This window comes from Oxyura jamaicensis, chromosome 2, assembly GCF_011077185.1.
Source record: "Oxyura jamaicensis isolate SHBP4307 breed ruddy duck chromosome 2, BPBGC_Ojam_1.0, whole genome shotgun sequence".
Taxonomy (NCBI): Eukaryota; Metazoa; Chordata; class Aves; order Anseriformes; family Anatidae; genus Oxyura; species Oxyura jamaicensis.
The window spans coordinates 62599023-62625341 of record NC_048894.1 but is presented as its reverse complement, the minus strand read 5'-3'; the positions used below and the strand labels follow the sequence as shown (position 1 = coordinate 62625341).

Here is a 26319-nt window from a genome sequence, read left to right as displayed (position 1 = left end):
GACGGGGACGGGGACGGGGACGGGGACGGGGACGGGGACGGGGACGGACGGACGGACGGACGGACGGACGGACGGACGGACGGACGGACGGAGAGGGGCAGGGGCGGCATGGAGCAAGGCGTCGTGGGTCCCCCGGTGACCCTCATCATCAAGGCTCCCAACCAGAAGTACACCGACCAGACCATCAGCTGCTTCCTGGACTGGACCGTGGGCAAGCTGAAATCACACCTCTCTAAGGTGTACCCCAGCAAGCCGGTGAGCTGTCGGGACAGCCTGTGCGGGGGGTGCCGTGGGGGCCGGGGCTGTAGGCAAGGGTTTAGGCTGGGTGTTCTGCAGCGTAAACAAGCAAGGGATCTGCTTCCCTAGAGCTGTGTCTGTAAGTGTAGTGGCTGGCTCTCTGCTTTCAGCAAATGCAAGCTAGCTGCTCTTCTGCATCGTTAAAAAAAAACAATATTCTGAAAGGTGGTAGTACTGAAGATGTTTATTAACTCTCTGCTTTTATAGGAACTGGGATGTAGCTATCTTTCATACCCATTTGTGTAAATATAAGAGCTCTCTCTAAAATGATTCCAGTGGTATAGCTAAAATTTTCTCCAAGTTCACTAGATGGTGGTGGAACGGGTAGGTAAGATTATTCATAATATTATTTGAAACATGTAATTGGACGGCCTCTCCAGAATTCTTTCGTTTTTCATTTGGGATGATTTTTTTTTTTTGAGTCAGGGCTGAAAATGTTTTCTGAGTTGTTTACAAGCTTGTATGATGGTTGTGATTATTTTGCAACTTAGTGTAAAAAACTATAGCTCATTAGTCCCCAAGGAAAATGCAGTTTATTTTGAAGTTCTGCAAGTTCTAAATCTAGAAATTATGAAAAACTATTGTACTACTAGAAAACTAATACGTGATTATAATGGCAGTCATACAAAACAGTGCATTTGACTTTTATGAATATTTGTTCTAGAAAACCATATAAAGGCAGAGCTGACTCTCCCTCTACCTTGCAGCAGCATGTAGGGCCTAGACCTTGCTTTACAAAACATCAGACAAAGCTTCCATTTATATTGTAAATTATTCTTTTATTGAACTAGGTGAATACGAACTATTGGCATTGTTAGTTTCTTTTTTGAGGGGTGAGGAGGAGGGTGGAAGGGGAAGTAAACTATATCTTTGTGTCTGAAAAGGATTTCTTTTTTCTGGAGAAAGCAGGAGAACAGCAGTCAACAATTTAGGCAGTATCACTGATAGATTGAGTTCTGTTAAGTGATATTTAAGAACTTGTGTATTTAGTTGTTATTGCTCTTGGTAATTCTCTGACAGAGCAGATCCACCGTAAAAGAAACAAATACATGACTTCAGTTGACTGCTGCTTCCTTGCCAGAATGTCCTTTTGTGACGTAGTTTTGTTTAAACACTACTTCTCTGACTCATCCAGTGATCTTGCTGAATTGGGTTTCTAGGAAGAATTCTTCATGAACTAGAGGTTTTTATGTTGCATTGTTTTAACCAGAGTTACAATATTAAGTTTTGGTTGCTTGAAATGTCTTTTTTTTTTTTTTTAACAATGGATTCTTCAACATGCCTCTCTTTATTTCTTTATTAAAATTCACAAGAGTTGTTCGTAATACTACCCAAACTATTCTGGATTAAAGAACGGAAGAGTTTCTTTAATGAAAGCTATCTATAATTCAGTTTAATTTGGATTTATTGTACTTACTAGCTTTACTTGTAACTAAACACTTATTATTATTTCATAGATCCATTCAATTTAATCTAATATGGGAGGTGAAGAAAGTTGTCTTCTCTGTATGGTAAAATTGAAAAACTTATGTTTTTTGACATAATCTTACGACTTTTTCAGATTTATTTAAAACTTTGTGCTTTTAGGAGCATTTTTTTTTTTTTTTTTTTTTTAAGCAAAGCAGTGTCAAAAACTTGTTGGTCAGATTTTTATGTTCCATGATTGTGGTAGATCCTGGAAATAACTTACATTACCGTGCTATTTTAGAGTGCTAGAGTACATCAGAATGCAGATGCTTCATACAAGTATTGCAGTGTTCTTGAAATTAAGGGTGCAAACTAGAAATCAGCTGTTACTGCTAGTATACAGTCTCATGTGTCACTTGTATCTTACTCTCTTATATACGTCGGTAAATTAGTGTATTTTCTAGTTGGTAAACTGATGGTAACTGTAAATACTTTTACTGAATTTAGTATTTATTAAGAGTATACTATTATAAAATGAGATGGTTGACATAGGCAAGTGAGAAGTTAGGCTTTGAGGCAGTGTCGTTTGTGATTTTACTAGATCAATTTGTGTGGATGACTTAAGTACGTACAAATGCCAACTATAGGCAGATTTAAATTTGGTTAGTCATTGTTAAAGCTGGCATACTTAATTTAGTAAGTCACTCAATAGGCTAGATGGGTTTAAATCAGCGTTAAAGAAGTCAGCAGGCCTATACTAAAGTTGGTATTTGTAAATTCCTCCCTCCCCCCGACCAGTTTTTCACAGTACTCCAGTTATAATTTCCCAAAAAGAAAACTTGGAAAACCAACCTGTATGTCTCAGATCTGGCAGATCTTGCATTCAGCACATTATCAACTATATAGATTATGCTCAGAAACATTGACTTTAACCTGCTGTTTCTTGTCCCCTGTACCTGTCAGCTAGCATGTATTTTGACCACAGTTCTAACCAGGTATGTTCTTTGAATTTTTATTCCCTGTGGCAGAGGGGCTGTGTGACCAAAGTAGCAGATGTTTAGTAACTGAAAGTGGGGATAAATTAGAGACTGTATGCTAAAGGAAGTTGTTGCATCATCTTAGGCTTGGTTGTTTTGATAATGTTCTTGGCATATTTAACTTGGACCAAACACTGCAGAAGGAATCCTGCTTGAAAAATGGAAGGAAAAAAAAAGCCGATGAATTGTTGATTTTTAAATTCATAATTTTGGGATTATGATCAGGAAACCATCTTTTTCCATCCATCTCTGGTATGAGCCTTTAACCTGTACGTTCTAGAATCATTTCATCTGATGTACTGAGTTTGCTTCTGAAAATGGGGCCACTCTATTATTATTACTCTATTATTATTACTCTACTCTGCGCTGGTGCGGCCTCACCTCGAGTACTGTGTGCAGTTCTGGGCACCACAGTATAAAAAGGACATGAAACTGTTGGAGAGTGTCCAGAGGAGGGCTACGAAGATGGTGAAAGGCCTGGAGGGGAAGACGTACGAAGAACGGCTGAGGTCACTGGGCCTGTTCAGCCTGGAGAAGAGGAGGCTGAGAGGAGACCTCATCACAGTCTACAACTTCCTCGTAAGGGGGTGTCGAGAGACAGGAGACCTTTTCTCCATTAACACCAGTGACAGGACCCGCGGGAACGGGGTTAAGCTGAGGCAGGGGAAATTTAGGCTTGACATCAGGAGGGGGTTCTTCACAGAGAGGGTGGTTGCACACTGGAACAGGCTCCCCAGGGAAGTTGTCACTGCACCGAGCCTGTCTGAATTTAAGAAGAGATTGGACTGTGCACTTAGTCACATGGTCTGAACTTTTGGGTAGACCTGTGCGGTGTCAAGAGTTGGACTTGATGATCCTTAAGGGTCCCTTCCAACTCAGGATATTCTATGATTCTATGATTATTTCTGTCATGGATCAGTATTTGGTCTAGCAGTGAGCATGTTGTTGTTTGAAGCAGGAGCTGTGGTAGTGAATCTCCTCTGGCAGAGGATGAGTTGAATGCCTATTCCATTTGCTTTGGCATATATGTGAATTGCTATGTTTTCTTGTTTATCACAAGAATTATTTATTCTATTACTAAACAATGATTGTTTATTTTTCTTCCATCTACATTAAAAACAAACCAACCCACACTTCAGAATTCCAGGATGGCTTTAACCCTGAGAATTGCAAGTGGTAATTCCTGTGATGCATGATTAGGTATTTAAGTTAAGTGGGGAGGAGCATGGGGTTTAAGACCTCATCTCCCTGCATTAGTGTCCCTGGCTTAATGTGTTTATCAGTATTCAGCATAAGTAAGCTTCCCTTTTCAGTTTTTTAAGAGAGATGAAATGCATTGCTCAGGATTATGTAGTAGATAGGCAGGGTCATTTAAACCTGGTTAGGAAGCTGCATTATTAGTGGGACAGGTAAAAATAATGTGGACCCATCCTTATTGGATGATGATACAAAGTATTTGGGTTAGGGTTTCTTGTTTGTTTTGTTTTAACTGCTTGCTTGTTCTAATTAATCTCCAGAGTACCTCTCTAAGGATCCAGAAATGGGGTTTCTGAGACTTTTCTTCTGGTTCTGCTGATCAAAGCAGCAAGCTTTTAATTGAGGAAATAAAAGTTTTCTGTGTTCTTGATCCATGCAGAAAATTCTAGTTTATCTAAGAAGGCCTTTCCCAGATACAAAATGCGAGTAAACTTGTATCCTGTTAGCAACCTGTTCTTGCTTGAAAGGAGCAACCAACAAAACGGTGTAGTTAAAAGAACTTCGTCTGGTATGAGAGAATGGCTTTGATATATATATATATATATATATATTTTTAAATATAAATAGTGCAGTGATGGCTTTCAATTTGTGGCACTATTTATCCATTGGAGATGCAAATTAACAGTTCTGTGTTGTGAGACTTATAAAAATGGTTTATTATGTCACTAATTAAAATAGAGAAAAATGTGGAATGAAGAAAGTGATTGTTCAATATAAGTGATGGCAGCTAACTTGCCACATACAGTATTGAACCTTTTCTCCCTATTTTAAAGGTGTGTGTTTAGTCATGAACATCTAATGTGAATTTGGATTTTTTAAAAGCAAAAACTTGTCATCCAATGTATACTTACAGTTTTTGCTTAGAACATCTATAAATCTTGTGATAAGACTAGAATATTTAGGAGCAAAATTACGTTCTGTAACTCTTCCGTTTTCTGCTGGATTAGGTTACAGCAAGAAAAAATGTCGCCTTCTGGGAAAACTTTTTGGATTTTATAGGTCTGATTTTCAGCAATTTGGGTTGTAGTATTAGCATGCCTATGACTGTAGAATCAGTAACAGAAGGATGCAGGAGAAAGGGGAGAGGTGTTGTAAGAAGGCTAGCTGTATGTATGATAGGGAAATTCTTCAGATATTTCATGCTTATGGAAGGCCAGATTTTTTCATCTCACATTTGGTTAGGTTAGCACTTATTCAAGTGATAAAAAGCTGTTGGATTAATTTTTAATGCAAGGAAGTAGTTAAAATGAATTTGTTTGTAATAGTTGGATTTCCTTTAAAAAAAGTATCGAAAGAACTTTCACTGTTCATTCACAAAGTTACAGCATGTTAGTTAGATGCTTTACTGTACTGGATGCTTTTCTGTAGATAAGTACCCCAAATGCAGTTTCTGTGTAACAAGGATTTTGTTATGATCTCCTCAGCTGAGAATAGTTAAATGCTACTTGCCTTATGAATAGCATACCATTTTTATAAAAAAAGAAAAACTTTTTTACTAAGCAATATTAATGTGTGGAAGTGTAAGACCAGGCAAAAAAAGCTTACCAAAGCTTGAAGATTCCCTTTCAAAAAAAAAAAAAGTCCTTTTGCTTCTTAGGGCTTTTTAATGCCTTGCTGCTTATTTCTTCTCGTTTTTTTTCTTTTTTTTGGTGGGTGGGGTAGGTGTGGGAGAAGGGGTTTGGGAATGGACAGAAATTCCTTACAGTAAGAGATTGAAAATTATGCCCTTTTCCTGCATGCTTTATCATTCTGTCATTCTACTAACTATTTTTGTTTTTATTTTCCTTGCCCCAGAAACATTTCTATCTACTTTCCCAAGAAGTGTGTGGGAATGAGAGCAGGGTGAAGAGTGAATCTTACTGAAAAGGAAAATTTCCAATATACTTAATACTTTTCTTGAGGAGCATTTGCCAGTTAAATGATGTTAACTGTTTGAGCACTCTGAGTGCATAATAGGAGAGCTTTTTTCAGATGTAATTTGTTAGTTGGAGTTGCAAGGCCTCTGAAATATTTTAAAGGCTTTCCACTGGTGGTTGGAATTATAAGGGATTTTACTCATCTGCAAATGTTATCTCCAGCTGTATATCTGTACAGCTGGAAAAAGCTAAATTCCTTTCTTTGTCCCATCTCCTAGTCTACAAAGGATCAGAGACTGGTGTATTCTGGCAGACTGCTTCCTGATCACCTGCAGCTGAAAGATGTTCTCAGAAAAGTAAGCTTTATATCAACACCGTATGATTATTTTTTTTGAGCAAAAACACTTTTTGGGAAATAGGAGTTTAGACTTGTATTATTTAACTTCAGTTTTTTTTATTGATAAGGTAGAACGTGACCAACCATATAATGCTGATATATTCTGGAAAATATATTTTCAAGTATCCCTTGTTTGTAGGATTGTGATACTTGTGGATTGAGGGATGTTTCAAGCTGGTGAGAGTGACTAGTCTATGCAAGTACCAAACAGGTAATATGCAATGTAGAAGGACTTTTTTGGACAGTTCCTGCTTTGACTCAAGTGGGATCATTTAACAGAACTCTGTTAGCTTGGGATAACATTTCATTTCCTGTACTTAACTTAAATCCAAGAACTTGTGTTTAAAACAGAAAAACTGAATGGGACTTGTGTAAGCAAAATAAGGATAAAGCACGTATATACAAGAAAAGACTTCTAAATTGAATGGTTTTGTTGGGAAGTCTATTTATTGTCCTGGCTTTATTTATCAGATACTAGCTGTTCCTGCTAATGTTTACAAACTTGTTGGTTCTTGCTTTTTATCTTCTTTTTGTAACTTCTTTTCCTACAAAGAAAGAATAATCTGAATAATAACCAGAATAATCAGCTGGTTTATCATGGAAACCAATAGTTTTTAGTAGTCTGACTTTGGATTCTTTAGGTAACATGCTAATTAAATCCAAGTCCTAAGTACGCATGGAATCTTACGTAGGAAGTGTTGAAATACATGCACTTGGTTCTCTGATTGGGTTAAATAGGTTGGTTGGATGCTACAGAATAATAGGGACTTCATTAAGTTAGAGTTCTTAATGTTTGAAACAATGATACTTAAGTCGATATGATATTTAAGATTTTCAAGAACTTTGTGTGTTTTAATTTTGATGGTAACAGAAAACATAGTGCAATGTTGACTATCCCTTAAGTTTCCTGTAAACAGACCAGGATTAATAGCTCTATTTAGAAAATATATTAAACAGTTATTACAATTTTTAATATTAAATATATAAGCTTTGTAGTACAGTACATGAGTGTTGGTAATAATACTTCTTTTGGCAAACTTCTAAAGTTAAAATCAGTGTGCAAACTGCAGAGTTAGTTACATTTTTATGTTAATACAGAGGAGGGTCTCCAAAAGAGAATGATGCTTTAGTAAAAGTGGGTAACTGAATTTCTACGTTAAATGTAAAGGAAAAGATGCAGAGGAATATTGAGTGTTGCTTGAACAGGCTAATGCTGTTTTTCCTTCATAGTCTAGATTGTGAAAGAAACTTCACAAAGTTTGATTTATCTGTTTACTCCAAAAATATTAAAATTCACTGTGTAGCTTTATTACAGAACTGCACCTGAAATATTGCCATCTAGTATATATCCTGTAATTAAATGTTTATGAAAATGTCGTGCTTATGAAGGGCAAAATGCAGTCTGAATCCCTAAAATTCACTTGGCCTGCCTCCAGCAGACTGATTGTAGGAAACACAAACGACTTCAAGCCTTGTTTTATATGCTAGAGGAGAGACTTCTGACTAACAAATGTTTACCTTTTAATATTTAGGGGATATGTTTGATTTTAAAGGCACTTGAATAGGTACAGGCCTTGGGTTTAGTTACAGAAACTTATTCATTAGTCATAAGTACAAAGTTAAAAACTTTTGTTGGAAGAAGGTGTTCTTTCTGCTTGCGTTTTTGTACAAGAATGTATGATTGCTCTGAATTTGAACTTAATTCTCTGCTGTGTTCTTCCTAATTATCTAGCTCTAAGTTCCTGATATTATCAGATGATTTACTAAGTCTCTCAAATTAGTTTTATGATACTTGCTTTTTGATACTGAGTGGTGTCATTTTGCTGATACAAAACGTGGAGGCTGGATGTTGGTGGGACTCCTTAAGCATAGTGATATCAGACATGTTGTAAATGGAATAAAAACATATTACAATAAATTGTCCTATTTAATAAAGCTGTATACTGTAAGCTTGTCAATATTTCTGCCTTCCTTTACTTCTCCAAGTGGCATAAGGTCTTCTTTAGAACGAAGGTAAGTAGTTAGGTGAAAAGCTTTTGGCTTGGTCGCAATGCTGATGGCTGGTGCTCAGTGCTCTCTGATCACTGCGTGCTGTCACCGACTGGTAGGAAGTGGCTGTGTGACAGTGAGGCCGTGCTTGCCACTAGGAACTGCTATATGCAGATGGGTTGAAAAGTGGCTTTGGATAGGCTGTGCTAGCTGGGTTGCACTATGGTGTACAAAAGCAGTTATCTATTTTTTTATTCCTACAGATTAAAACTTTAAAAATGTGGAAAGCACATGTATTTTTTAGTTGAAAATAAGCAGTATTTCTAAATGCCATCACATTAAATACTGCAGCTTGACTGCACCACACTGATTTCAGAATGGGATGTTTTTTCTAGTATTTTTGTACGTAAAATTTCGTAACTAGGAAGCTATAGCATGCAACTTAAATACAGTCATAGCTGTTCTCATTGCTATGGCCATATGACCTTCAGGCATGCTGATGTAATGGGCTGTTTTAATTTGACACAGTAGAATAGCCTCAGATTGAAGTTGTTGCAGCATCCATATTTGATGAGGGAGCATATTCATGAAGAATTGGTGTAGGCTGATTACTTGTATTGCTGATGTGGCTTCAAGTGATGCCACTTGTTCCCTTCCTTCCTGTAAAGCATTTAGAAATACTGAAGCCCTGTTTAGCACTTTGAATAGTGTTCCCTGGGCGTGGAATATCTGCAGGGACTTTTTGAATGGGTGGTGCCTGCAGGATAGGCTTGAGTTGAGCTTAGACTGCAGTGAGGTACAGACAATAGTTGGTATTTTTTTCTTATCTTGGACTGCTCGTAGAATTCCAGCTCCTACATTTTTCATTTACCATGATTTTTATTGAATAATGCTCCTCATTACATCTCAATGCAAATGTAACTTAACTTTGAGCACTGCAAAGAGTGAGGTTTTCCCAAAATAAAAGTCAAAGCCTCAACTGTACTTTCTCATGTTTCTCTGAGTGGTTTTCTGTTGGTTCTGCTATACTGCAGTTTTAGGGGAAACTGGGGGTAAGTGAATGCTTAATATGTGATTGTGGACAGCTACTAAGAAAACTTCAGTTGAGAAACAGGAAGCTTCTCTTGTTCTAGGCTCAACTTTTGCTATGTGGTGTCCATTTTGTTTAATGTATATATACCGAATATGAGGGAAAATTTGAAGGTGGATATATAAACACAGTTTTTGCTTGTACATTTTGCAAATATTGTTACTTTAGCTCTTCAATCTCTTTGATTTTTAGCAAGATGAATATCATATGGTTCATCTGGTATGTACTTCCCGGACACCCCCAAGTTCTCCAAAACCCAGCACCAGTAGAGGTGGTCACGGAGCTTCAACCTCCAGCAGTAGCTCAGTGAGTTTTTTTCATACACAGGACACGAATTTCTTCTACAGCAAGGAAGCTTTCCAGCAAGTTCTTTTCTCATTCCTAAAATCTGACTGTAAAAATGTATGGTGAAAGTAGAGTATGTCATATGAATTTGTAGAATTAGACTTGATTATTTAAGGATGTCATTTTAAATATTTGTAACCTTTCAAACAGTAATGCCATCATCTTTATTAGATGATAAAGCACTACTTTTTCTAGGCTATTCTTTCTCTTCGACATTTTCTTTATGGAACAGGGAGAGAAAGAAAAATGTACCGTATCTTTGCCAGAAATTGACCAGTGTGTTTAGACTTTAAACTGAGTTGTGATCAGTTCTGCAAATATCTCTTGTACTGAAGATAGACCAGTCAATTTAGTGCCCTTGTTTTGAGAGAGGTGGTACTTGGCCAGTGTTCATTCTGCTTGACAAGAATTGGACAGTACTTACTCAGTTTCAAGGTAGTCATAGTGTTGATAGTCTGTAAGGTGATGAATAGAAAGTGTTTTTTTTTTTAAGTTAATTGTTCAAATAACCCTTTTTTAGTGTATTTGCAGTTCTCCTATTCACCCTTAGCTTCCTTTTGTTTGGAATTGGGAAATGGTGGTGTTCTTTAGTTGTACTAATTTTTAACAGAAGTGAAGGTAATATTTCTGTTGATAACTTGCTCATAATCAGTTATTCTCCTGGCTTTTTCCAGAGCTGGTAGTATCAGCAAGTGATTTGTGAAGGTTAGTCAGAAAGGAGAGCGTACAGAATCGTTAGTCTTCATCAGTGGTGGCTTGATTACCCTTTCAATAATAAGCTTGGTTCTTCTATTGATAGGGTACTGTTTCTGATTGCTGTGCAACAGACAGATAAAGTAGCACTTTAAACAGTTGAAGACTGTGGATAGTATTTATGTTGTTCATGCTTGCAAACAGCAGTAGAAATACAGAGAGGGCTTCCTTTATTTTATTGCTACGTTGTTGTAAATAATGAATTTAAATAACTATTAATGACTGCTTAAAGCAGTCAGTGTGCATGGCATCAGATTTGTAATACTTTGAAAGACAAAAGACAACCTAATCCCAAAGGTTGAATGGCCTTTATTCTTGCATTTGTTGTTGTTGTCCGTGTTTCACCCTCCCTCCGGCCTAGCAGTAAATTTTTCTCATTTTCCTCTGTAGGGCAAATGTGATATGGATGTCTTTACATAATTGCAGCTCCTCACTTCCTGAGTTGTCAAAGTTGAAGAGGATTTTTTTACTGAGTAAACATTAAAATAATACTTAGCAATAGGATTTGGGGATATAATAAAAACTAAAATAATGCATCTCCATGGCCAAATTAGTCTTGTTATTGTGACATGTAACCTAGGAGAGCCAGCTGTTTGTTTTTCTTCTAGGATTAATTATTTATCTTGGAAAGCATTGAAGTCCTGACACTCTATTTAGGTGGGTTTCTTGGAGACTAAGTAGTTCCCAGCTACTCTGTTATTCGCTCTTCCAACCCAAGCAGTTGGCACAGTAATTTGGATTGTGCAGCTGGCATAGTGAAGAGGTTGATTAGAAAAATAGAAGAGGAAACTGAAAACAAGGACAGAGGGAGGGGTATTTTATTTTACAGCAGGAACTTGTCTCTGATATTCATAACCTGAGCTTGTAGTTTTGTTAACAATAGCCTCTAGAATTTGTTGCTGCTAAGTACTTTTTCTGAATTAAGCTTTAGTTCAGTGCAGCTTTTTGAAACTTATTTTTTTGATATGTGTACCTGAGTGCACTTTTTAATTAAAAGCTTGCCAGATTCAATAAAACCCCCGTAGACTTGTCTGTTGTTTATATACACAATAAAACAGTTTTCGAAGACACAGTTGTGAACTCTTTTTACTGTAGTGAAAATATCCCCAGCATCAATTTTATTTATTTTAAAGAATATGGACCATTCTGGATCAACTGCTGCCTCATCCACAAACCAAGAAGCTTCATCTACATCTTTGAACACTAGTGCAGATGGAGTGAGGCATCGTAATCTTCTACAAGCACAAAGCAATCCCATACCAAGCCACCAATTCCCTTACTTAATGCAAGGGTAAGTGAAATTAAAACAATCCTCATCTTTTCCATACTCTTTTTAAATGTTCTGTTGCAGTTGATTCTTGTACACTCTGCGAAATGACTTGGCTACTTCATCTTGAAGCATAAGTCACGCTTAGAGATTTCTGTGAGCATTGATGTTTTAAGACAGGAGTCATTCAAAGAGTAAGTGTTCTCAGTGCTCCCCTTCAAACTGTTCTCTTTCACTTTGTGCTTTCTGCTTTCATTTTTCTGTTGATGAGGGTAGTTTTAATGTTTATCTAGTGGATGTAGTTAGCAATGTAAGTGATCAAGTGGTTGTCTAGTTGCTTTTTCTATTCCTCTATTGTAATAATCAAGACTAAAATGTTACTAGATGTGATGGTTCTTAATTTTTGACTTTTTAATGGGATGCAATTCTTCACTTGTTCATATTGGATTCAGTTATATAAATAATGAGGTATTTTGAGTACCTGTTAGTGCTTGTGAATGTACAAAGTTAAAACATATAAAATATTTTCATATATAACCAGTGTGTATACTTATTGATTAGATCTGGTATTTAACTTTCAAAATTGTCTTAAAAAAATCTTAAAGATGCTTTTTTAGCCTGCATGACCTTTACAGCTTATAAACCCCTTTAAAAAATTCTTCCAAGGGAGGATAGTGCATTCTGATATGATATTTTTTGTTTCCTCAGGGAACGCTTTTCAAGACTTTTTTCTCACAAGGTGTTCTACTATAGTGCTGTTTATTTTCCAGGGATTTTGAAGAATGTGGTGGGGGACACCCACAAAAACAATTCATGAATCTACTAACAGTATCACACGTTTCTTTCACTGGGAAGAAAACGTGTTAAGAACTGTTAATTTAACCAAAGTTAAATGCATTTTCAGTTATTCTCCTGTTAGAATTTGTGTAGACTTTACTAGTCTTACTAGTTTTCCAGTATTCTTCTGGGAAGAGTGCTTTTGCAGTGGGTGGAGTACTGTTATTCTGACCACATTAATCTTTGCGGAAGTGGTTATGCTTGCCTTTGTGACAAACCTAGGTATTGCTAAGTTGACTGCAGTTCAGTGTACTGTAAATTAATTCTGGAAGCAGTTTTTTTGCATGTCACGTTATTTATCTCTAAGGTGGTTTATTTTTTTAATCAGCTTTTCACAAAGATGTACCCTGAGCATGAGTTTTCTATCAGTATGCATGACAAACTGGATAGCCTTTGGACTTGAGAAAGACAACACAACTGTTGTTCAGCCTTTTAGCTGAAATAATTCAGTTAAAAAAATGTACACAGGAGGAATCAGTTTAGAAGACGTGACTGTTTAAAAGAGCGTATTTATTTAGGTTATTCTAAGGCTGTCTCTCTATTGGCAAGTGATGTGGACTGAGAGGAGTGGTTCTGTGGACTGAAGGAGGTGCTGAGAACCTGACATCAGCGCTGCAAGTGTTTTAGGGCTTTCTGTCTTATTTGGACTAGGTCTAATTTGATCAGCTGTCACAGTTGCCTATTTGTTGCTGAAGTGCATTAGCAGTGTGTCTGAATCATATCTTTCAACTTAGTGTAATTCAAAAGGAATCCAGGTGGTGATCCAAGAGCATTCTGTGGTGCAACCAAAAAAAATCTAGTGAGAGGAAATGACTGGGAGACTAGTTTCAAGAGCACAGACCTGATCAGAACAGAAATCACAAAGCAAGAATAGATGCATGCTAAATAATCTTATTGTGTGTTTTTTTTTATTTTTTTTGTAAAAGCAATTTAATTGAATAGTATCAGAGCCATAGGTATATCCTTGCTTTGGACTACTAGGCACTGGCTCTACCCTAAATAATAAGTCTGGGCTAGTCCACTGTCCTCTTGAAATGCCCTTTTTAGTGCCGTCAGTAGTCTACTCAGATAGATGCATCTGTTTTTGCTTCAGCATACTGCTACCTGTATTCCAGCAACAAGAAATACCTTCTGTTTTTTCATCCACTCTTAATCATCATCTGGGGCAATGAAATTCAGTATTAATGTAATTTATACATGGACTGAGGCTTGTTAAGAACAATGAAGATCTGTAGTTGAAACTTGCATTGCCTGATGGATTTTTCTTGGTTTCATGACCAAACACAGTTTTATTCTAGATGTATGATGAACTATAGACTATACTGATGGGGAAGTGTCTCCAGACACTTGAAAATATATGTGAGAGTCCAATTCCTTGGGCGTCTTGCAGCGTTTTCATTAGTGAAGTAGTTAGTACAAATAGGAAATACAAACTTTGGGCAATTAAGTGATGGTTTTGATGTTTCTTAGTTTCTGGTGCAAGACTTCAGTGTCCAAGTTGAATGCCCTTTGAGAAAACAGTTAAATCAGATTTTTTTTAAATGTTCTCTGTAATATTTCTGTACTCTGTTTTAGAATTTCTGTAAATAGTATTTTCTAAACATCCACATTTGATATGGGACTGAAAAAGTAGTCTATACTTGTACCAAGTCAGTTTTGTGTTGTGGAGAGTAAGCATGTGTTGTTTGCACCTATGAACTTAGTTCAAGGCCCTACTGTTCTGTGCAGGTACAAACTGAAGAGATAGACTCGGTCCTAAAATGCCTTGCATTTCAGATTAGGGAGTACTTGGAAGCAATAAACAGATAAGAAAAATGAAGACAGGGAGATTGTCAAGTCGGGCAGCCCACCTAATAAAATGTTTTCATATTGTTTACATAATAATGTTTGAAAGCAGACAACAAAATGACATACAGCATACAGATGCCAACTTTGCTTCATCAGTAGCACTTGTTCACTCTGTATTTTCTAAAAGTAATAAATATACAGTGCAGGATATTGAAATAGCACTTGAAGTTGATATCTCAGCCTGATGTGAGGCTAATAGTAAATGAGGCATCTTTGCATGTTAAAGGACGTTAAACAAATGCAGTTATTGTCAGTGGTACAAGATGATAAAGACTGAGCTTCTAAGTTTGAAGTTATAACTTCAAGTTATAAATTTTTTTCCACTGGTGGTGAGCAATAGCTTCATGATGACACCAACTAAGTACTGCAAAATGTTAATGTGTTCTGAAACATTACCTTTAAATAAATCCCAGTTAGATCATTTTAATTTTCTTCCATATACCAAAAGTAGTAATTCTGGGCTTTATAGTCACTGAAAGAGCAATGTGCCTCTTCAGAATATTCTGAAGCTATCTCTGCATTTGAATCTAAAACCTGTTTTTTGACATTCCTAACTATTCTTTTGCAGTCTGCTCTGTTATATTTTAGAAACATCTGTGCTTATGCAATTTTGCTTCCCTGCTCTTGTGCTGTTGTTGCCATTCTCTTGAAATACTCCATTTTTCTCCTCCTTTTAGAAGAAGATAAGGAGAAAAAAGCATGTGCTACTTCCCTCTTTCTTCTAACAGCTAGCCAGCTTGCTTGGCTGGGAAGAGCATCTTCCTTTGGAGACGTTCTTCTCACTGGAATACTCTGTGCTGTGTTTAGAGTTTTCCTGAATTTCTTAAATTAACTTAATAGCCTGCCAGTTGTAATAGTTAGGTCATTGACAAAATCTGCCTAATGTTGATTTTTTTTGATTGCAGAAACAAGTTTTTGAATATTGATGTCTACTACTTCTCATTCATGATACCAGAACCTGAAAAGTTGGTGTGCTACTCAAAAAGCCACATCTCCTAGAAAAAGTTTTTTTTTTTTTTTTTTTTTTAAAAAAAAAACACCAAAACAAAATGCTAAAATACATTACTGAGAGAGGAAGGAACATTACTGAAGTCTTCTGTGGTTTGTCTTGCTTGGCTAGCTTCTTTTTTGCAACCTCCTCTTAAGCTTTAAGATACTGAGAAAGCAACTTCAGAAAGAATTTGGAAGAAAATAGAGGCTCAAATCCTATATTCCTAGAGCACGTTTGTTTGGAACTATTAATTTAAGACCTCACAACTTCTTTTTAGCTCCATTCAGTACATTTAAAGAGAGGTGAGCCTAAACTCTTGGGGGGAGAGGAGGAAGGTGAATTCCCGCAGAATTCACTGCTGAGTTCTGAGGTAGCACTGTTTTTTGGTGACTGAAGAAGGGAAATAAGTGTGGTCAAACAGTGGTTCTTCCCGTTTTCATCCCCATACGGAATTATTCTTGCTTGTAATTGAGATATTGCTCTGTGATTTGTCACAACACAGAACTTAGTCTACATGGGTATCCTATCTCTACATTTTGAGGGTCATTATTTTCTGAATTTTTAGGAATCTCACTTGCCAAAGTGCTTGCCAGTTCAAAGGTTAGAAAAACATTCTTAAAGTTTGCAACCATAAAGACAAATGTATGATTGTTTTTTGTATAGGAGCTTGAAAGCTCTTCTGTTGTATTACATGAATTTTTCAGAAACTGCTCGTTAACAGGGCTACAAGTTCACCTTTTCAGTTTATGAAAGAAACAGAGTACTGTATATGAATATCTCTGTGGTATCAGGAGTGTAACTTTTGCTTCATTACTACTTTTCCCAAACTTGTTAAAACAAGCAATGAATGAATTCAAAAATAACAAACCGAGTTTTAGCAGAGCTCATGCATGGAATTGCATAGCAGGCTCTTGTCCAGAATTAGTGAAATATTTTCATGTATAAGATGGAAAAATATTTTAATGTCTTCCCCAAACCTTTCTTTCTGGGCATGTCTTGTATAGCTGAATGCCTGGTAGACTAATGAAATCTCTTGGTGATATCTTTGCAGGGAGTGCCTTACTTAGGGAACAGGTGTAGTCCGCAGTACAATTACAGCAGTCTCAGCTTTTGCTACCTGCAGTCTGAATAAACTTTTCTTCATGCTTTGTACTCTCATGCTGTCCTGAAAGATGTCCTGGTTTACTACAGTTTACATCAAAATCTTTCGGGAAAGAGTTGGAAATCTTGCCAAAACATGCTATATGCTCTAGGAGGTAAGAGAGGCTAAGAAGTTTAAAAGCAGACAAAACCAAACCTAAAATTGATGAATAGGAGCTTTATATTTCTTGCATGTGAAACAGGATTAAAAGCCTGTAGGAGAATCCCTTATAATTGAAGTATTAAGGGGTAAGAGTTACATTTATGGTGTTCTTAGTAGTGATCTTCAGATGCTGTATCTGAAAAATCAGTTTTGCTGTCTTTGCTTATGTGTAGTTCTTCGTGTCTGTAATCACAGTGCTATTTCAGGTTTCATTAGTAAAAGAAAGCTATAGAGTTGGTAAGTTTTGTATTTACAGCTCCTGTAAGGCTGACCTCTGAACTTAAAAGGAATTAATACATTTCTGCAGTTAACAAGCTGTTAACATGTTTTTTATCTCAGAGATGCAGCTAGTGATAGACATCCAAGTACCACATCATAAGTGAAGTTATTTCTACAGAAAGATTTATTAATTTACTCTATGCTCTTTTGGAATGGGTTGGATGATCTTGCTACATGTTTGCTGAAGGGAAAGAACGACACGACTCCAGGCTGGTGTGTAGCTGAAGCACTTTATTGTGTAACCCATCTACTTATATAGGCTTAGCGTATCTTCATGCTTTTATCACACAACTTGGCAAAGTTTGCTCGTTAGCAGTTACTATTGTTCACAAGGCGATCGCACAGCAGCCCTATCTCCTTTTCGTGTACTGATGAGCAACAGGCCAGACTGCAGCTGTTGTTTTTGACCTTCTTGTCTCCCAGTTATACCTCCTTTATCTTCAGGCTATGTGACTTTCGCCTCATTCTGCATTTTCCTTTTCTCACTTCGTCTCCGTGTCTAACATACTCCACATACTTTCTGACCGATTTCCCACAGTTTGCGTTATTTCATTGTGTCATTTTAGGGGGACAAATGAAAAATGCTACTTCTAGCATTAAGTGCATTTTAGAATATGGTAATATTGAGCTGAATATTCTTATTTTACTCTTTTTACAGCAACATAGGCAACCAGTTTCCAGGCCAAGGTATACCTGCTGGAGGATTTCCTATGTATCCTGCATTCAGTCCCTTACAGATGATATGGTGGCAACAAATGTATGCACGTCAGTACTACATGCAATAGTAAGTTTGCATTATATTAGGTAGTGCTGAGTTACACTACAGAAAGGAAAGTCTTAAATATTGTTTGCAGCATCAAAGTATTTTGCTTGTTTTGTCTGGCTGTGCTATTTTTATAGTGATAAATTTTGTGCAACAAAATACAAAATCCGGTTTTGGATTGGAATTAAATAACTGTACTAATAAGTAAAGATTTAAGGAAAAAAATGCTTTTTGTTTTGATTTCTATTGTCTGAAACTTTGTTTTTAGTAGTGTAGGAAAGAAGGCAAGAACAGGTTTAGACATTTTGGTGCGTGTTTTTTGACAAAAGTTTTATTTGATATTTTTTAGCCAAGCTGCTGTTTCAGCCCAAGTGACTTCCAGCACTGAATCAGTGAGATCCGCAGTTGCTCAGGCTGTAAATTCACAACGTGCTCCTGCAAATGAGCCTGCAGCAGTGCCAAATGTAGCCGTCCAAGAGAACAGGCCTGTAAACCAAAATGTTCAGATGAATGCACAGGGAGGCCCAGTAGTTAATGAGGAGGACTTCAACCGGGACTGGCTGGACTGGATGTACACATTCTCTAGAGCGGCTATTCTTCTGAGCATTGTATACTTCTATTCTTCCTTCAGTCGGTTTGTCATGGTAATGGGAGCCATGCTACTGGTTTATTTGTGAGTACAACAGTTAAGTACAGCTGCAGAGCACATACATGGGTTATACAGCTAGCGTATAATCTCTTTTAAACTTTGAAAAATGTTTCAAATTTAGGCTCTACTCTTGCATGGTGTGTACAAACTTGAATTTTAAATGAGCAGAGAAGCCATTTTTTAAAAAAAGCATTCTTGGAACTTTTACAGTAACTTGGTTACCACTTAAAACACGGTGTACTTAAATACTGGTGATATTTACAGGTCAGTATTGTAGAAATGTAGAATTTAGGGATGGAAATTAAGGACGTTGGGATGAGGAGGGAAGTTTGTGTATTAACTGAAGTGTATGCTTGTGTAAACTTAAACTTTACTGCTTGAATATGAAGGGAAAACTGCAGAGCTCTATGCATTTATACATCAAATGAATAGAATTCTGCAGTAAATTGTGTTAGGCAGAGATGAGGGAGTTACTTTAACATTGGATGTCATACCTGCCAGAATTGCAAGGACATCATTAAAAAAAAAAAAGTTAATGATGTATCATGAAGACCATTTTATTAGGATGTATCAGTACTGTAGTAATCAGTTCCTTTAGTGAAACAAAATACCTTAACGATGTAAAAAGTGAAAACTGACAGTAATGTGATGTTTTGGACTGATGTCATTCATTGACAGTTTACTTACGTGCAGTCTGATCTGTGTGACTTTAAGAGCATACTTGCATGGATTGTTCTGTTTCTGATGCAGGTATGGTAGTTGAAACTCAAATATAGACATCTGAAAATGTAGGAGAGCTTTACTGAACTTAAAATGGTAATGTGGTTCAAGCTTTAGCTCAAGTTTAAAATGAAAATCAACTTTGAACTATGAAAACTAAAGCTACCTTTACAAATAATAAAATGTAAATACTTAAATGGTGAAGAGGAGCCCCCCAGTATTCTAAACATTTCATCAGCTAATTATGGTACACTATGCATCTTCGGGCACTGGGTGCTACGAACAGTGCTGTTGAAACCTAGCAAGACCTTTCTTAACCCAGGTATCAAAGAATACCCATTCTATATGGAAGTTAGACTTTTGGGAAAATGCAAGGAGTTTCATCAATTTGCCAGCATTTGAAGAACTTACTGCAGTAGGTAGGAGAAAATAATTCTTCCTTTCAAAAGAAAGGTTTTTCAGCCATTCCATTTTCTTATGTAGACACCAGGCTGGATGGTTCCCCTTTAGGCAAGAGGGAGGCCAGCAACAGGCAGCCAATAATGTGGAAGGGAACCGTGATGGGCAAAATGCAAATAATCCTGATCTTGAAGAGATGGTGAGTAAGAGCAGATGTATCTTTTTAAGGCTTCCATGTATTATATTGTAAAGTATATGTAACTACCTGTAGCACAAATCTCGAACTGGTAATGATTAAACTGGAAAATGTTATTTCATTTTTTTCCTCTTAATAGTTGAGTATTGATGTCTGGACAGAAAGACTGACCACTTTGTGAAATATAGCTGGTTCAGCCAGAAAGCTTTCAGCGTTATCCTCTCTGTTATGCAGGCTGCTTAAATTTGGTATCTTCCATTCTGAAGTAGAGATGATCGCTGACTGTCAATCACAGACTTTCTCTGTGCGACTTACTCTTCAGGAGACTATTCTGAGAAAATTTAATATAGGGCAATGCTGCTCTTAACTTTTGTCAGAGCTCTGAAAGGAAGCAGTTGAATTGTTCAATTTCTGTTTTTAAAGGAACGACTTATGGATGATGGGGTTGATGAAGACAGTGGAGAAGATGCAGGTGAAGATGCCAATATAGAGCAGCAGCCTGGATTCATGGCTTCTGCTTGGTCCTTTATTACAACTTTCTTCACATCACTCATCCCTGAAGGACCTCCGCAGGTTGGCAATTAAAACGGAAGAGGAACTATCAGGCAGTCTCAGTAGCCATAAATAGAAATGGAGCAGATTGTAGATGGTTTTAAATACAGTGCAATTTCAGAAAAATTTATATTGTTATCTTTTTGATCATGGTGTACAAAAATGTGTATTTTTTGGCTTTCTCATGCATTGCATATTTTAAGCACAAGTGGACTACTAAATGCTTTCTTAAAGATTCTTCTTTTTCTGAAGAATGAAATGTAAAGATATTGGTCTTCCATGTTTTGTTTTTAATTTCAGATGTGTGTTACACTGAGGCAAAAACCTTGTACTTAGTCTGCACCATTGCCTCTTTAAAGAGCTGTTAAAAATATGAATGTTGACAGACTTTTCCAAATGCTGTCTATTCATCTGAATAACTTCAATGTATCTTGTGTTAGCTTTATGCAGGTATGACTTATAATTTGGGATTTGGAGTTTATATCATTCCCAAAAGAATGCTCTAAACACCAGGATTACTTGCTAATGGCATGTTGTCTTCATGCCACAAAATACTATGCCTCTTCTCATATCTTTAGAAAGCTAAAAACTTTTTCTTGAGGCTGTACTGAAGTTCATTAAACTTGGAGATGGTTGACAGCTCTTCAAAGAGAATTAGTGGTAATGGGATAAACCTTAAATGTTTGATACATACAGTACTTTTTTTTAAAAAAAAGCATAGGTGTACTGGGGGAAAACATGTAAATTAGTTTTTTTAATAAAAATTTACGGTAACTTTTGGATGTTTATATGCATATCTGAATGCAAACAAATAGTGCATTGTGAAGGATGAGGATATGATTGAGAGTGGAATAAAGTTAATCATGGTGGCATTACTGAAATTGACTACAGTGTTATGTTTGTAGCAGTGCATATGCAGTTACAGGTAGGAAGAATCTCAACATCAGGATATCTGTTTTCTTATTTTTCTGTTCCTTCTAAAATAAGACTTAAAGAAAATTGTACATGAGAATAGTATAGTGCTTTTGTCAGTTTTCAATTGTTATCTTTAGATTTTAATCAGTCAAGAAGTTTCACGTATTTTTTTTGTCCCTAGTTCTGAAGCGACCGTGTCCTCCTGAACCTCAAAATATCTGCAAAGATCCGGTTAAACTTTAACCAATAGAAAACTTAAGCAGATTTTAAATTTTCAGGTACAAGGCAAGGCTCTTAAGTAGATCTGAACAGCTGAGAAATAGGGTTTTGTTTTTCTGCTCTCATGACAAACTGCTGAAGCTGTGCAATGAAGATTTAAACTTAAAATAACTCTTTTATACTCTGAAACATTTGTCAGGATTTCTAGGCTTCAATGAGAGTTGAATTTAAGCTGGAAAAACCAAACTTGATTGGAAAACCAAACTTGACAATGATTTTAGACAGCTTAAAGAGAATATATTGTACCTCAGAAAACAATTCTACTTAAATCTTTCAGAAGGAGAAATAGAGGTGTCTCTAAAGCATTGTTTTATTTGTTGAATAGGCAGAAATGATAAACAAATCACGTTTTATGTTTTATTCCCCTATGACTGTGGGGAGCTGCTCTCAATTTAGGTTCTTTCACCCTTTTAACTTGGATGGATCTAACTTGATCAGTATTTTAAAACTATTATAAAAACTTAAGTTTTTAAAGGAATGGCACACAGTGACACTCCAGGATGTCATAAGACTTGCTATTTCTGGAATGCATTGACAAGCTTTTGGCTATTTGGTGTATGTATTCTTCCTACTACTTTTCCCAAAAGCTTGGTTTTTGTCCTGTCTTGCAGTTAGTGTCTGTTTAACCTGTGCAGTTATGACCTACTGGTGTCCAGCTACTAACAGGTGTTAACTGCTTCTTGCTGTCATTGTAATTGTTCAGGTATCCGTTTGCTTTCCATGCTCTGGCAGTAAGCTTCTATTATTAGCAGTCTAGCTTAAGAAAATGGCTCTTACACTGCCAACCCCAACTTTGTTAAAAAGAACAAAATGGTTATTGCTTGGTTGTATTAAGGCAAGGAGAAATTTGATTACAGGTTACACAAAGTTGAGACAGTGAAATGGCAAGTCCTGATGGTTAGGTATTGGGGGAGGTTGGTTCTGAGTGTTTTAACCAGATCATGGTGCTGGAGTGATGACTCAAAGAAGCCTGATTTCAGTGAGAACATCTTAACGTCATTGAACTTCTGTGCTTCCAGAGTCTTACTGAGATCTAAGCAAGGAAAAGTGAGAAGACGGTTACTGAAAGAAACAAGTAAGAAATAAAGAGATGAAGCATTAGCAAAAAGTACTGAAAGTTGAAAGCAGAGGAGAGAGGATGTGATTGTGAATAGTGTTATTCACAAGCATTAAAGAGCAGGCTGAGGTAAAAGATAATTTTTTTCTTCTCAGAAAACAAAAGAGCTTGATGAAAATTAGTTGGCTCAGGTCTTCATTTATGGGTTTTTGAGTGGTTTAGGCATAGAGTTGAACAGCATGGAATATGTAACAAGTCGTAGAGAAGAAAACCCTAGGAAAACAGTTGTATCTGTATATCCTTCTTGTAGAAAGTCTTATAGTGTAAAACAAAACTCAATTATATAGTGTATAGCATAGGCAAAGCTAGATGTTGAATGGTTGTGAATCTAGCATGGGATGAAACAAGAGGCACGAGGATTTGGGCAGCACAGGATGTGCCTATTAATGGTTCTGTAACGTGCCTGCGCATCACCCACCATCTTTGAATACAGAAAGTGTTTGAAATTAATTCTTTCCTTCACCTTACAGAAAGACATGAAGTGTCAGATACCTCAACGCTTAGAAGAGGTCCACGTATCTACTAGCACGTCTATGCCAGCATATTCAACATCTTCACAATGTGTTAAGGTAGAGAGAGAAGCACTAGATCAAAGCATATTCCATCCATAACACTTGTTATTGTTGTGAAGAGGCAGATAAGATCACCAGTAATAATTTAGGAGGTGTGTGAAAAGAGCATACATTAACAGCTGCTCTTCTGCATGATTTCTTGGTATCTTGGAATTGTGCTTACTCTAAAAATGTTTGCAACTGATGTGTGTCTCTACATTCTTGCAATGACTTCTTGATCACAGTTTACATTGTATTTAGCAATGCCACCGTATAACAAACAAGTATAGTATAAGCTAGGGTAATATTGGATGTAAGAGATCCTTTTTCTCTTTTTAACTTAATTATGAGCTTGTAAGCTCCTCTCATGCTACTCATACATTGTTTTGGAGACCTTTATGGGCAGCCTTGGCATTCCAGTGCTCCTTGTTGCTCTTACGTTCATGTAACACACAGAGCAGCTCTTCAGGAAGAGGTGGCTCCTGTTCCAGAGGTACTCCACTGCCTTCTTACCATTGCTGCAGAAGACAGAAAACTTCTCACTGCATGTGAGGTTGGTAATAGTAACAGGTGATGTGAAATCACTTAATTCTCTTGTATGGTATGAATAATTGTGTGTCTGCTGCTTGTTTTCTGTACAATCTAAAAGCTTTCTAGCATAAGCCTTTTCTTTATCAGCCTTTGATACTGCAAGGAACTTCAAAATTTACCCTAGCATAGTGATTGTGAACTCACAGGACTTTTCTGGGTATGTTTGGATGAGTAATCAGAGGTACAATTGCAGCCAAACTAGATGTGCCCTTGTTAATTAAGTTGCAGGACTGTATCTATTCTGGTGTAAGCTAGATGCCAAAGTATCCAGGCTAGTGCTCTATTACTTTTGCTGGGTAAGTTTTGATGCTTTAATTATTGAGAGGTAACTAAATTAATGTCTGTATAGCTTTACACACAGATGATTTCTTTCAGATTGCAGTGTAAGTATAGGCAGGATGATGCAAACTAGGACACGAGTTACTTTATCACAACCCTTGTTTGTTTCAAAGCTGCTGCTCATCTGAGTAACAAGATAACATGAGGTAATAAAAACATCTCATGCCTCCCATTCCAAAATCAGGATTCAGCTGTTCTTCGTGGTAGGGGTCTTGCATGAGTATGGGCCTCTGAGTGCCTGTTCCTCTGGTTGAAGAGGAGGGAAGCATATACTGGATCTGGAAGAATGATACCATAAGAAGGCTAGAACTGGTTAACTTTTTTTCCCCTTAAAATTTAAAGAGGCAAGTAGTGTCCTGTGGGAGAATGTCCCAACTACATAATATTTTCACTTTGTTTACCAAGACACGAATTTGTGCTTGTTTTGAAGCTTTATGGTTTGTTTAAACAACATAGGGAAGTGTTGCTGTATAACATTTTTTTCTTTTTTTTTTTTTTTTGGTAAAGAAACTGTATCCATGATACTGATGTAATTTCACTGCTAGGATTATTGTTAGGGTCTGGGACAGGGAAGCTGAAGACAGGTCATTCTGCTGATCTTTGTGTAACCTTTCACTTTATGATTTGGTCTGCAGGCCTTACTGTAATAAAACTTCTCAGAGCTGTGGCAGGGATGGAGGGATTATAATCCTACGATTTTTTTTTTTATTTTTTTTCATAAAATACTGGTAATTGTTTTTTTGTCCTTATACAGTTTATCTGCCCTAGGGGAAAAAATCATGCAAAACTAGCAGTCATTTTTGGAGTAGGGAGGTTACACCAGGGCAGCTGCAATTTTTAGTTTAAATCTCATAGTGGTTAGGTATAAGTATGTAAGTAGGACAACATAACCAGAAAGACCAATGGTGATTTTTTTCTTAGCATCATAGAAATCCTTTGAGGGAGAATATACATTGAGGGGTTTGAGACAGGAGTAAACAGAGTTGTGGGTATGTTCATTTATAAAATCTGGGGTGTGTGTGTGTGTGTGTGTTTTCTTCAGAAAGACTGTACTGACCTTCACTGCTGGTTTCAAAGGAAAGCCAGAACCTGGTATTTGTGTTAAAGTTAGGATGTTTGGGTGGCTTTTTTGAAGTGTTTTGGTTAGTAACCTGATGCAAGGTTAAATTGTAGTGATGAAATAACCACAGTGATGTGAAAATACACTGGTGTAAAAATAAATGAGCAATTTGTCTAGCCAGTGAGAACTTGATACTCTTAATTTGTTAGCCAGAGATAATTAAGGAAATGAGTAATAGACAAAATAAGAAAACCTGTAATGTATGATATGGTAATTCTCAGGAGCCTATCCTGAGGGAGGTGTTAAGGTCACCCCATTCTTTAAGGGTATGTTGGATGCAACCAGAAGAGAAACCTGACGGGGATGATAAAGTGCACTCACTGAGGACACACAGACAGCAGCACTTCTCAAATAACCCACTAGATGGTGGCACAATACAGCCCCTGTTGCTGCTGCAGCTGCCTGACTTCAGACTGTGGTACCAGATAACCATGGTCCTTGGAAAGCATTGTTTTTATCAAGATTTCTTGACACTTGTGCAAAAACAAACAAACAAGAAAAACAACCAACCAAAAAAAAAACAACTTAGCCTGTGCAAGCACTGTTCTTGACAGCAGGAAAGTATGGCATGGCAGCTGAATCTGGCCTTGGATGGCAGACAGCAAGAGTGGTTCTAATGTTTGTAGAGTGTGATGTTTTGGAGCAAACTGATACAGAGTCCTACTGGCCTAATGTATTTCAGAAGATGGAACTTGCTAGGGAGAAGTTTGTCTCTTGATATCAAAGACATTGGTAGTTTATGCCAGGAGCACACGTCCTTCGTACAAATCCATGTCCCAGGTTCAGTGTAACTACATCCTTCTATAGAAGGAAAGCCTGGTAAGGGCTTGTCCTCCTGCATCAGTGAGTTGCTGATGTTAGTAAACACTGAGTGGGCGTTGTGCATTTCAAAATACTTTTTGTCACTTCTACCAAGTATTTTAGCTAGCAGTGGGCATGGCACCTATCTTCATAAGATAGCTGGTACTTAATAGAAGGCTGTGTGGCTTTCCTTTTCTCCAAAACAAAAAACAACGGCAACTAAAAAGAACTGCCAAACAAAAACCCTTCTGGGGCTCTGTTAGCAGAAGTGAATTATTTTAAGTGACATGAAGGCTGACCATTCCTTCACAGTCAAAAGATGCAAGTCCTGCTTGAAATAAGTGGATAAAGTATTGTGAGGGAACTGTGAAATT

At 37.0% G+C, this 26319-nt stretch overlaps 1 protein-coding gene across 4 annotated transcripts in view; it reads left to right on the top strand.

The window, feature by feature from the left end:
- Nucleotides 1–21113, top strand: part of HERPUD2 (HERPUD family member 2) — a 21343-nt gene extending 230 nt beyond the window's left edge. The window contains exons 2-9 of one of the 4 annotated variants that reach the window (XM_035318025.1): nt 89–255; nt 6133–6210; nt 9523–9636; nt 11562–11719; nt 17612–17737; nt 18066–18389; nt 19569–19683; nt 20104–21113. In XM_035318025.1, coding sequence (XP_035173916.1) covers nt 109–255; nt 6133–6210; nt 9523–9636; nt 11562–11719; nt 17612–17737; nt 18066–18389; nt 19569–19683; nt 20104–20265 — 1224 coding nt within the window. In that variant the 5' untranslated portion in view covers nt 89–108 and the 3' untranslated portion in view covers nt 20266–21113. The remainder of the gene's footprint in view (nt 1–88; nt 256–6132; nt 6211–9522; nt 9637–11561; nt 11720–17611; nt 17738–18065; nt 18390–19568; nt 19684–20103) is intronic. The other 3 variants (XM_035318026.1, XM_035318027.1, XM_035318028.1) reach the window with 3 other exon arrangements.
- The last annotated feature ends 5206 nt before the right edge of the window (nt 21114–26319 follow it).